General features: G+C 46.0%; 1 protein-coding gene across 1 annotated transcript in view; it reads right to left on the bottom strand.

Annotated features, from left to right (window-relative positions):
• LOC311041355 (actin-histidine N-methyltransferase-like) overlaps positions 1–13276 on the bottom strand; it is a 72144-nt gene that overhangs the window by 26058 nt on the left and 32810 nt on the right. Inside the window, exons 7-8 of the mRNA XM_084086267.1 lie at positions 1614–1672; positions 114–228 (exon numbers count right to left, since the gene is read on the bottom strand). Coding sequence (XP_083942393.1) covers positions 114–228; positions 1614–1672 — 174 coding nt within the window. The remainder of the gene's footprint in view (positions 1–113; positions 229–1613; positions 1673–13276) is intronic.

The raw sequence follows: 13276 nt of genomic DNA, 5'->3' as shown, positions 1-13276 counted from the left end.
TGTATGTGTGTACTAACCAGTCCATCATTGTGGTAACACGTGTGTGTGTCTGTGTGTGTGTGTGTGTCTGTGTGTGTGTCTGTGTGTGTCTACGTGCACGTGTGTGTACACACCAGTCCATTAGTGTGGTTGCACATGTCCCACAGTGGGATGAGGGCCAGGGTGACTCTGCTGCCATCTTCAGTTGGGATCTGGTTCTGCCGGGTCATCACAGAGGACACAGCCCACCTGGGTTGGCACGCACAAACGCGCACACACACACACACACACACACACACACACACACAGGAGGGGGATTACATTTGACACCAAAACCTCACCAAAACGTCACAACGCCTCACAATGCGAGGCGTTGTGAGCAATATTTGGCACTTGCTTGGTAATATTTGACAATTTAGCCAATGTTTACATTTTTTTAATAGTATAGCTTGTTGATTACTTTTGACGCAGTATTGGTCTTATTAGTATTTCATTTAAGAGACATTAAAAAGGTCTTAAAATCCTTAAAATGTAAAGATACACAAAATACACTTAATACTGTAGGTTGGCTTGTTTGCTGTTGAGTGAGAAAACAAATCATCTGGAGACCCCCCCCCCCCCCCAACGATCATTTGGGGACCCCGCTGGGGGTCTCGAACCACAGTCCAAATGATGGAACTAAGTCGTGACGACTGAGCCGTACCCTCCTTTAATCCATGTGAGCGGTGCGGAAGAGGCGGACGGGCCGACGCAAACTAAGCGTTCACGTCGCCTCGCCGTCTCCGCTCCAGTTGGAAAACGACGTTCGACTGGCGTTTACCGACGCTGACCGAGCGCAACCAAAGTGAGCGACTAGAAAGACACTTTATCTTGTGGTGGTGGGAGGAACGCAACTTAAGAAGTGGGGGCTCCAAGTAAAAACATTTAGCACACTTAAAGAGTTAAATTACCACTGATGACACAAACACACACATACACTCCAGTTCCTCATGACAACGTTGCCCACCAGGAGCGGAGACTTGCATCAGAATGGGGGGGGGGGTGTGTGGAGGTGTGTGTGTGTGTGTGTGTGAGCGCGTGTGTGGAGATAAAAGGAGGCCCTGGCGATAAATTATTCTCTCAAAGATAATTTGGCTCCTAATGAAATAACAATGAGAACAAAAACGTCCTATTTTTTTTATGGACGGGGGGGGCGGGGGGGGCTTGTTCCAGATTCCAGGGCGATTTCACGCACACAGTAAAAGCATCAGCGTTAATTTATCCATTTGTAACTCTGACAAGGGGACAAACGTAACCAAAAGGACCCGTAAGGGTCCGTTCCGGTACAGTCGACAGTTAAAGTTAGAGTGAAAAGTGTTAATCAGTCATCAGTGACTGATTAACACAAATGGAACCAAATGGACCCTTACGGGTCCATTTGGTTCCATTTGTCCTCCTCTCAGAGTTAAATGAACACTGAGGGTTTTTACTGCGTCGGAGGAAGACGTGGCCAATTTGCAAAACAGGCCAAGACACAGGTAACACACACACAGGCAACCCCCGCCTCTCTCTCTCCCTCTCTCTCTCACACACACACACACACACACACACACACACACACACACACACACACACACACACACACACACACTGACCTGTAGTCGTCGAACGTGAAGGCGTCCTTCAAGGACAGTTTGCTGGCAGTGGGATGAGTCTGGAGGGATTGACAGCGAGGTGGAAGAGAGAGAGAGAGAGAGAGAGAGAGAGAGAGGAAGAAATGGAGAAGAAGTATAAGTGACACAGTGAGAGAAGAAAGAAAGGTAGAGGACATGGAGATAGAGAGAGAAAGAGAGAGAGAAGAAAAAACACAAATCAGTATGTGGAATTTCATTATGCCGGACGGTCTGTCTAACGGGGATATGCCTAACAAGAAGGCGTGGGAGTAAGGGGCTAGTGTCAGTGTGTGTGTGTGTGTGTGTGTGTGTGTGTGTGTGTGTGTGTGTGTGTGTGTGTGTGTGTGTGTGTGTGTGTGTGTGTGTGTGTGTGTGTGTGTGTGTGTGTGTGTGTACATGTATTACCATACTTGTGAGGGCCAAGTGTCCCCACCAAGCATAGTAGAATTTGAGAAATAGACAGTGTGAGGACACATTTCCTGGCCCTCACAAGATCATTTTTGAGTAAGAGGAATCTCAGGTTGGGGTTGGGGTCAGGATTAGGCATTTGGGTCACGGACACACACACGAGTAATAGCGGATTTGTACTCAGTTGTGCGCCAGCGTCAATGCACCGAAGTGAGCTTGTAAATCCGCTATTGTCAGCTTTAGTGCTAGGGTTAAAAATGACAAAAACAAACGTTTAAATTGCATTCATAAAATCGCCGTCCTAAAACGTTGATGTCCTCACAAGTACAGTAACACAAACGTGTGTGTGTGTGTGACAAGAGAGAGAGAGAGCAGGAGCGTCCGTCGGTGCAGGGAGGGTACGGGTAAGGGGGGTGTTCGGGGGGCTGGGGGGAGATCAGGGTGACGCTAGCCCCCCATACATCACTGTCAACTTAATTTGTTGTGCCCAGCAGCCGTCATAAATCTGCCTCATCAATTTGGGCCTGACATGGCCAGTGTGAGTGTGTGAGTGTGAGTGTGAGTGTGTGTGTGCGCGCGTGTGCGTGTGTCTGTCCGTCGATGCCAGTGGAATCTCCATTTAAAGCCACCGCCAACCTCCAAGGGCTCATTTGCAAACTGGCCTAAGCTTAGTTTGCAAGGAGAGAGAGAGAGAGAGAGCGAGAGCGAGAGAGCGAGAGAGAGAGAGGTGGTGATGGAGACATAGCAGAGTGTTAGAGGCGGGGTGGAGCGAGCGCGGGGAGTTTAGCGCGTATATACGAGATGGAAAATGAGGGAGGTACCAATGAGGGGGGGGGGGGCAAAAAAAGAGAAAAAGTAAAGAATAGAAATAGAGGAGATGGGGGGGGAGGGGGCACGGAGGTTGAACAGCAGGGATGGAGTAAAGGTGGTGGAGGTTTAGATAGAGAAAGAGAGAGAGAGAGAACCAGAATAGAGACAAAACCCAGACTATGGGAGTTAAGTCAGAACAGTCGGTGGGACCGCGTTCACAATCCTACTGTAAAGGTGCGGAATCTCAGCGCATAGGAGTGTGTGCGTGCGTGTGTGTGTGTGCAAGTGTGGCTGTTCTTTCCGCGTCTTGAGAACTGGCCAACTGATAAGACTTCAGACGCGCCGTGCATATTGGCGAGGACCCGAGGGTGTTAGGTGCCTGGTGTCAAAAGTTGGTGGGATAGGCGGTTGTCCGGAACCGCCATTCCGACCGATATGCCCATATACATTATGGAGATCCGGGTGGCCTAAACCGTGGATCCCACCGATATGGGCATATGGGGCATATACTGATGACATCAGGGACCTCCATACATACTTCGCATAAAAGGGACACAAAAATAAAGTTAAGGTCTGTTGCTGTATTTTGCTTTGTTTGCCATTTTTGTACACTTTGTAATGTTGTTTCGTAAATCTTCTGTCCGTTACTAATGGCTAAAGGTTTACATGGTTATGCAAGGCGTGAGAGACTGGCTAAGGGAATGTGCTCCGTTCACCTCTTCATACATTTGTGTCATCATGAATAAGGGTGTGAATGTTCCTAAATTTGTGGTAATGTAGAAGAAACACTCTGTCACTCACTTTGATCATTATGGCAGTGGCTCTCACTTGAGGGGGTTCCAAGAGTTCCCCAGCTAAATGAGTTAATACAGCATCAAAATCAGTTGAACCACTTAAGCCTAAATAAATTGGCTATAAAAAAAAAATATATATATATATATAAATACAAAATTGAATGCGTAATCCGCATTCCCAAAATATAAAGTAAATACGCTTTTTAAACTCTTCCGGGCGCTCACGTGCATGAGCTCCGGTTGAACCCCACGGGCACACCCATGCGCGTTCTTCGCTCGAACATGTCACGGTTTAAACCGGAAGTGTTTTTTTTTGTCCTCTGTGGTGACATTTTGAACGTTTTTCAGCCGACGAGAAGCCAGAAATGGTGCCATCTTAAAATGAACATTAGCGAGGACCAGTTACATGAACATAGTTTGAAAAACGGATGAAGTGGGTCTTTTAAATACAGTACCCGAGTAAATATACTTTCGTTACTGTCCATCAGTGCCCTCCCCCTTCCCCTCCCCTCTCTCTCTCCTCCCCGACATGTTTGTTGGTAGGCGAGGGGCCCCGAGGATCAGCACCCAAACGCCTCTCACCTTAACCAGCACTCGGCTAACCCTAGCTTATCTTTTAATGGCTGTCGACATAGCAGAGGGCTCAACACCCTCTCTCTCTCTCTCACTCCATAACATAGCCCCCTTTCCACCCCCCTTACAACACACAACGGCCGGCACACGCACACAGGCAGTGTATACATTTGTACACACACACACACACACACACACACACTGTGATAGGTGAGAGGAGCTGAGGAGAGAGGGGTCAGGCAATCTGCACTACAGGCTATTATCCGTCTTCAACCCAAAAAACCCTTTACTCAATTTTTTGGGGTCCCTCCTCCTCCTCCTCCTCCTCCTCTTCCTCCACCCTTCTCCTCGGCTCAACCGGCGTCTATCTCCCGTTCCCATCGGTCCCGTAGCTTTTTCCAAGGGAAACCAATTTTTAGTGCAGGGTATCAGGAAGGTTAGTCAGTCTTCACTGAAATTGTATGTATTGCAGCCGTGCGTGTGAGCGCACACACATACACACAAACACACATGCGCATAAGCGCGTTCAGCACGCTCACGACCCTGGTCAGCTCTGTGCTGTGTGATCTTCATTGAACCTGTTTGTTGGTTAGAATCAGTAGCGCTGACGGACGAACAGACTCTATTACCACACACACACCAGCCTAGCCTTGGATCGAGACTATCATAGATGCATTTTTATCGAGTATGATATTTGCTTACGTATCTATGATAGTCTTGGTCTGTATCTCCCTATAGTCACTGGAAATCCGCACGCAAACCCCCATACAGATCTCCCTGGTACAAGAACATTTTCAGATGGGGGTCCATGACCCAAATGCATGTTGATTTGGGAGACCTTGCCATGAAAACGTTTGAGAACCACCGCATTATGGTGGTTCTCAAACAAAAATATTAAGTGAATGTCCAGCTTGGATCAATGAAACTAACATACTAAGATCCTATTTATCGGTATCACAATGAAAACACCTTTTAAAAACAAAAACAAAATCCCATTATCATTACTTCTTATGTATTGAGTTATACTATGGCGCTCGGGTGGCGCAGTGGTGCCTGCCCACCACTGCGGCGGGTGTGGGTTCAAATCCACCTCGGTGCATACGGCTTTGTCGAGCGTCTATACGAACAATTGGCCCGCGTTCGGGGGAAGGGAAGGCGGGCGGGGAGGATGATATTTTTCACTGCACATATTCCTACAGGCTGGGGTGGCACCTGGGGTGCCACTTGTCAGCATGTAGTGTTGGGCGGGAGGAGTAGGTAGAAGGCTCGACGTCCTCCCGGTGGGGGCTCCTCACTGGCAGGTGAGTTAGTATAGGATACAACAGCAGTGATAACACATAAATGTGTGTGGCGAGTAATTGGCATAAAGACTCAATTTGGGAGGAAAAAAATGGAAAAAGCACAAAAGAAAATATACAAATAAAGTTATATTATATTATTGTATTATTATACAATCTTAGTGTTTGGCCCACTTGCAATATCCTCCCGGTCCACCAGTGGGACCACGGTCCACATGGAGCAGGAGCAGGGTTGGGGTCCTTTAGGATTGTAACGGTGCGATTCCTTAACGGTTCCCTATAACAATGCCAATAATAGAGGGTTGCAAATGGACCCTTGCAGGTCTGTAACTCTGAGACTGTACAAATGGAACCAAATGGTAAGGGTCCATTTGGTTCCATTTGTACACTCTCAGAACCAAAAGAATGGTTCTGAGAACAGAGAATGGAATGGAACCAAGGGTGTTCCATTTGTACACTCTCAAGGGTTATGGTGGTCCTTGACATTTTTAAGTTTGAGAACCACAGTGTTGTAATTGTATCGCAGATGTTACGTCCACATACCAGCTCTGACAGTGTGATAAAAACCCGGTTCCAGATACGGTTCCAAATGTGATGGAACCGATTCCGGTTAATCAATGTTGGATCCGGTTCCTTCGGTTCCGGATTTGAACCCTAGACAGGAGCAGCCAGAGGAGCTTGAGTGAAGCACAAAGAAAAGAAAAAAGTTCTACCGGAGTTCTTCTTCACTCTTTGACAGGGAGACGTTATTCAGGTGCAGTTTTACTGCAAACACTCTTTAAAAAAGGACCTAGACCAAAAGCACACCAAAAGTGAGTAGGTGGCAAACGCACACACGCGCGCGCACACACACACACACACACACACACACACACACACACACACACACACACACACAGCTGCAGCTTGAGCTCTTGATGCATTAGCATCACCAGACAAGGGTCATCCATCATGTGCCACTGTGGAGTGTGTGTGTGTGTGTGTGTGTGTGTGTGTGTGTGTGTGTGTGTGTGTGTGTGTGTGTGGTGCCACGTGGCTGCATTAGAGAGAGAGAGCGTGGCGAAGGCATGGATAGCCTAAGTGGTGGAAGTGTGTGTATGTGTGTGTGTGTGTGTGTGTGTGTGTGTGTGTGTGTGTGTGTGTGTGTGTGTGTGTGTGTGTGTGTGTGTGTGTGTGTGTGTGTGTGTGTGTGTGTGTGTGTGTGTGTGCATGTTTGAGAGAGGGGACAGCGTGAGCGAAGTGGCGACACTAAAAAAGGTACAGTGAGGGTCCCGTAAATCAATTAGCCGACAGAGCCCTGACACGGTGCAAATGCTCGTGGGTATTATGCATCAGCGAGGCCGGCTAATTGGCTAAGCGCAGGTGGCCGGTGTGCCGGGCCAATCGGAGAGGAGGAAGAGAAGGAATCTGCACGGAGGACACGTTAGGTTCAAGTCTGTGTCTGCGTGCCTGTCGTGTAGTGCAGTAAGTAATGAAGTAGTAGCCTAGAGCTCAAAGTTCTCAAACGTATTCATGTCAAGGACCCCTAAATCATTGGTTCTCAAAGTGGGGTCCGGGGTCCCCCAGGGGTCCTTGAGGGAGTTCCAGGGGGTCCCCAGGTACATGATGGATAGTTAGGAACCAAATTGACCGATTTTACAATAGAAATTGGGGTCCCTACCAGGGATAGAAATGAGGGAACGTAGCTTAATGCATGTCAAACTGGAGGTCCTTGAAACTAAAATGGTTGAGAATCACTGCTACCGTAAAAATCTTATTTTATGGAAGTCCTTGGCATATCTTTTCAAATGGGGGTCCGTGTCAATTTGGGGGTCCTTGACATGAAAACGTTTGAGAACCACTGCCCTAAATTGACATGTATTGTGACGGTTCACTATGAAATGATCATCAACAGCCACGCCCCCAAACAGACACTGATACACCTAAAAGGCCAAGTTATTACCAAATCAACTTCTCACACCAAATACAGAAACGAAAGAGAGAGAGAGAGAGAGATATGATGACACCTTGCACTGCACACATACTCTACTGCAGGGGTTCCCTAACTTTTCATGCCGTGACCCCCCACTGGGGACCCTTCACCCTGACAAGCGCTTGAAATTGTAGGAGTTGAGGCATAACATTTAGTTTGACTCGGTTCCACAGATAAATATTGTGAAAATAGCCGATCTACACAATGCCTTGCAAGATGGGCTATATATTGTCCAATGTTTTCCTCTTTCTTAGGTAATACTTGCCAATTTTTTACCATTTTTATAGTATAGTTTGTTTGTTACTTTTGGCGTAGTAATGGTCTTATTATTATTTTTTATTTTAGAGGTATCAAAAAGGTCTCAAAAGTTATTAAACTGTCACTTAAGACATGTGCAGATAGATACCCTATACATTTATACTGTATGTTGTTTGTTTACTGTTGAGTGAGAAAACATTGCACATTAAGCTAATCACCTGGGGACCCCCCAAAATAATTTGGCGGCCCCCCTGGGGGTCCTGACCCCCACTTTGGGAACCATTGCTCTACTGTACTGTACTCCGTCTGTATGTACAGCATTACTGGGGGTCACCTTATAGAGGTCCTTGTATAGATACATCCACCCATACACTTCCATTCTGACAGTCAAATCCCACCTCGGGGGGGTGGGGTGGGGTGTGTGAGTGTGTGTGTGTGTGTGTGTGTGTGTGTGTGTGTGTGTGTGTGTGTGTGTGTGTGTGTGTGTGTTTGCAGAAAGGTGTAGGTGGCTGAATACCGTTGCTGGTGGCATTCATTTACGAGAATAAAAATACAAATATTAATAAAACAAGATAAGTTGAAATATGGAGATACACGGTTTCTGCCCGACAGTGACGCTACATGAAGGCCTACATATATAGTCCCATTTATATTTATAACTGGGTGCGCGCCGTGTCTCGCCGTGCACCGAAAACGAGACGATCTACAAGCTCACAGAGCTTATGTCTCCATTGCATCTCGTCTATCTGCATGCAACATACATCAACATGTGCGTGTGTGTGTGCGCGCGCGTCCCCGCTCATACATTGAACAAAGAGAGGAGTGGACAGAGAGGGAGATTGGGAGGGGTGGGGGTGGGTTGAAGGGGGGCAGAAGAGAGAGAGAGAGAGAGAGGTTTTTTTTTTTTTGCGTCTGTCTCTCTACTCTACATGTGCGGAGGAGGAGAGGAAGGTACAATCAGGTCAATTCAATTCAAAGCCAATGCGACAAGCTAATTTTCCTGCCCGGTCATCTGAGGCCCGCCTCCGAGGAGAGGGGGAGGGAGGGAGGGAGGGAGGGGGGGAGCGAGAGAGAGAGAGAGAGAGAGAGAGAGAGAGAGAGGGGTTGACATTGACAGTAGTCATTACACTGACACTCCACCCCCCCCAAAAAAAAAAAAAAAAAAAACGAGAACGGAGGAGGAGGGTAGTGTGTGGTGGGGAGGGGTAAGGGTCGGAGATAAGAAAATGAAAGGGGAAGGCGGAAGGGATGAAGGGATGGGAAAAATGCAAAGGTGAGGAGGAGAAGAAGAGAGGGAGGAGGGAGACACGGACGGCAGAGGAAGGACAGAACGGAGAGAGAGGGAGGAGAGGGAGATGTAGCGAAGACAAGGGGACAGGACACTGACACACACACACACGCGCGCGCGCGCGCACACACACACACACACACACACACGCACGCACACGTGCGTCTCAAGTCAAGCGCAGAGGAGAGCTCAAAGGAATGAGGGGGGGGGGGGGGGGTCTAACATGTCACACGTTTCGTCGTTCAGCCCGGTGCCACTTGGTCATGAAGAGGTTTTATCTGGGTACCTCTCTGCTGTGTTACGCAGTGAATCTTTTAACTTTTTTCATGTCAAGGACCTCCACATTAAAATGTGTTTGGCCACGGACCCCCCTCTCCCCCCCCCTCCCCCATCGAAAATATGTTGTACCAGGGACCCCCCATACAAGATTTGTTGTCAGAATGTTGCTTGTAGATCGGTAAATGTTCTACATTTCAACACGGCAATGCATTGATATAACAATAAATACTTTGCAATTTGTATACTTTTGGATACTTGAGTATTTACTTTGTCAAAACACCGTATCTCACCAATATGAAATTACTGTTGGCTTCATAGAACACACCACTGCCACCTTGTGGACGTTCATTGACAATGGCGGCCAGTGTACTGTACTGTAGGTAAAATGAGATTTCAGAAATTCTAAGAGACACTGGCCCTCATTTATCAACGCAGCGTATAAACCGGCGTATATTTTTCCATATATTCGGCCGTACACCAACGTCAAAGTCACATTTATCAACGCATGCTACACAGCTGATCCGAGCGTACACTTGGTCCCAGTGTTGATAAATGTCACGGCTGAAACCGAGCGTCATTTAAATAACACGCCCTTAAATATTCTCAAAACGCCCCGATTTTACGACATGAAGACGAACCAGAATACGACCAAAGACATGAAAAGCCAATAAGAAATAGTTTCCCCCGATCGCTTCGCTTCGCCTCGCCACACACGCCCCTCTCTCTCTCACACACACACACACACTCCGTACCGTAGCGGTACAATCTAATTGTCACGTAGGCTTGTAGCCTACATGAATGACATATTATGATACCAATTACATCGCCATGAATGGAATACGTTTTTATATTTATTTACCCCATACCGAGCAGTGCAAGTTACACTAAAGCAGTCATGTAGTAGGCTATATTCCCCATGAGACTCGGGCGGTCTGCAGACTGCAGTGATCCCGTGCCGCTAGGGCGGGCCATACTCAGGTGCTAAAATGAATATTAAGGAAATCCAAAAAAGAGGGGTGTCTATTTTATGTGTTTTTTGATGGAGAGTTCAAATATGACATTATTTTTTGGATAGGACAACTCTTACCTACATTTTTTTGCATTTTTATATCGCTAATTGTACCCGTTCTAATTAATTTATAAGATATTAAAATCCAAAGGAAATCCTAACATGTGGGGTGTCTAAATGATGTGTTTTTATATGGGGAATTCAAATGTGACATTATTTTTTAGGTGGAATAACTCTAACCTACATTATTTTGTACTTCAAAATGACTAATTTTGCCCTTTTTAGCCTCATTTTAGGATATTAAAAGACATAAGGAAAATACTTTATATTGACAAAGCCAAATCAAACTTACATATTTATTCACAATGGAAGTGCATGTATATCACTGGATACAATTATGAAGATCAATTATCACTTCCTGAACTTTGCTAGGTTGTACAAGTCCTGCTTTGACGCTTTGCCTTAGACATCAGTCTCCTGCTGGTCTCCTGAGTCCTGATCCCTCCATCCCTCTTTTCCTTAGAGAAGTATGTAGAAGAAGCCTCAGTCACCATTTTGACAACCCTCTCAATGCTCTGAGTGTGGCAGGGCCAGTTGGGCACCTCCATGGGATGACATTGAAGTTTTTCATCTCCGATGTGTTTAGTATGCAAGTGAGAGGTGGCTCTGACACACCTTCTGACCAGCTAATCAATCCACCAATGCTGGAAGCATCATAATTGATCTCAGTTGTCCCTATGGTTCTTACAGAGGAGTCCCCCAGCTGAGTGTCTGGGTCTCCTTCTCCCCTGATGGCCAGGATTCCCTCCACCCCCTCAATCCTCTCCTTCTGATCCTTAGCGCTCAGCAGTGTTTGGAGGGTGGATTCATTATGGGCATACCAAGCAGATCTTCTAACAGTTGGCATCACAATGTCCAGTACCTACTTCCTCTGAGACTTCAGGCAGTCCAGCTGAAACAGGATGTGCCTAGGCCCTTCAATCCAGGACTCCTTGATCTTCACATTGAACCAACATGGATAATACACTCCAATGATGTATTCCACAATGAACTGCAGATTTTTCTGATTCTTTCCTCTCAGTCCATGCTTTGACACCCAGAGCCTGAGAAGTCTGTTTGCTGTGGTGAGCCGGTGGCTGTGGTTTACTGGCCCATTGTGGCCCAATATCCAACAGATCCAGCCTTGTAGGAACCACTCTGTCTCCGAATGCACAAACAATTTGATAGCCATAGTGTTGATCAGTCGAGAAATCTTGAATGACCTTGTAAGGCAGCTTGATCAGTGAAGGGCCATCAGAGATCCTGGTAAATTTTGGATTGATATCCCAACTCTGTAGCTGAATCAAGGAGCTTTAGTATTGGTCCAGATAATTTGTTGACAGAGTAGGACCTTCAAGTTCAACAATGAGCCAGCGGAGGGGCAGTTCACCAGTGTGTAAGTTGCACACCAACCAGACCAGGTGTCTTCCCATGTGCAGCTCCAGCTTCCTCACAATACTCCAGCTTTTACACCACTGTTGACATTTGTTGAGTCTCCTCCAATGGCCCACAAGGTCTTATGAAAACCTTTCTCTCTCAGCCAAGCAAAAAGGACCTTAGCAATCTGCACTGCATGTGACTCCTCTTTAGTTGCTGTTTCTGGGGTAAAATGGAACATATAGTTGCTGCCAGGCTCACTGACAACACTATGTTCTTCCCTCATCTTTGCAGGAAAAGATTGGTCACTGCCCTCAGCTTCCATCATTACATTGGTCAGGTCAATCCGTCCATCAAAGAGGATGCAGGACTCACACGCCCCCCCCCCCCCCCCCCTCCTTCCTGCACTTCTCCTCAAATTCATCCCCCAGCTCTCGTATCAACTTCTCCTGTGCTATCTTGACCTTGTTTTTATCAATCACTTTTCATAGGGTGTCTTCTGTGATGATTCAATCAGAGCCGCAGTTGCTATTGCTGCAGTTGGCCTGAGCGAATTAATTACAAATTAATAAAACAATAATCAACTGCAAATGTATGTAGGTTAGGTTTATCAGAATTGAAACATTTCTTCAGATTTGTGTTTTACACACAAACATCTGTTATTTGAACAGGAATTCTTTATAAAAGCCTCCCATCTTAAGTTCTGTCTTCGAGAAGAAAATCGCTAATTAATCAAAGAAATGGACAATAATCAATTGCAAATTGATGTAGGTTAGGTTTATCAGAATTGGAAAATTTCTTCAGATTTGTGTTTTACATGCCAACATCTGTTATTTTGAACAGGAATTCTTTATAAAAGCCTCCCAAAATATTTTTTTCTTCTAGAAGAAAATCGCAAATTAATCAAAAAATGTACAATAATCAACTGCAAAAAAATGTAGGTTAGGTTTATCAGAATTGAAAAATTTCTTCAGATTTGTGTTCTACATGCCAAAATCTGTCATTTGAACACCCCTCTTTTTTGATTTTCAAAAAAAAAAAAGTATGGCCCGCCCTACCGTGCCGCCCACGTTGTAAGAGATTGGATCGTCAGGTTTATATCCTTAACCCAGCCAGGTTGTAGCCTATATAACTCCCTATGACATAACTCCATACCATAGGACAAGCTACTGTAAGTTTGTAGACCTCACTTTCCATGAAAAGATGGTCGGCGGGACTCCCGACGCAAAAGCGCTCGTATATTTTTAAAATAGCAGATCTACAAGCTCACAACGCGTCGTGATGCGACGCTGGCTTGTGAGCTTGTAGATTTGCTATTTTCAATGCAGCCAGATCTACAATCTTATCTGAATGACTGTTAAAGCAGTTTGTTTAAATTACTTTATAAAATGTTATATTTTTACAGGGATTATTTATTAGTGTAGATATACATTTAGGAGTGGATTATGTGTCTAGATGCCTGTCAGACAGTCAGACAATGCTGCTCCGCAGGTCTAGGATGGAATAAACGGGTGCAGCCAACGTCAACAACTGGTCTCGA

This window comes from Gymnoscopelus microlampas, assembly GCF_963454915.1.
Source record: "Gymnoscopelus microlampas genome assembly, contig: SCAFFOLD_64, whole genome shotgun sequence".
Taxonomy (NCBI): domain Eukaryota; kingdom Metazoa; phylum Chordata; class Actinopteri; order Myctophiformes; family Myctophidae; genus Gymnoscopelus; species Gymnoscopelus microlampas.
The sequence above is the reverse complement of the archived record's forward strand: the minus strand, read 5'-3'. Positions and strand labels throughout refer to the sequence as shown.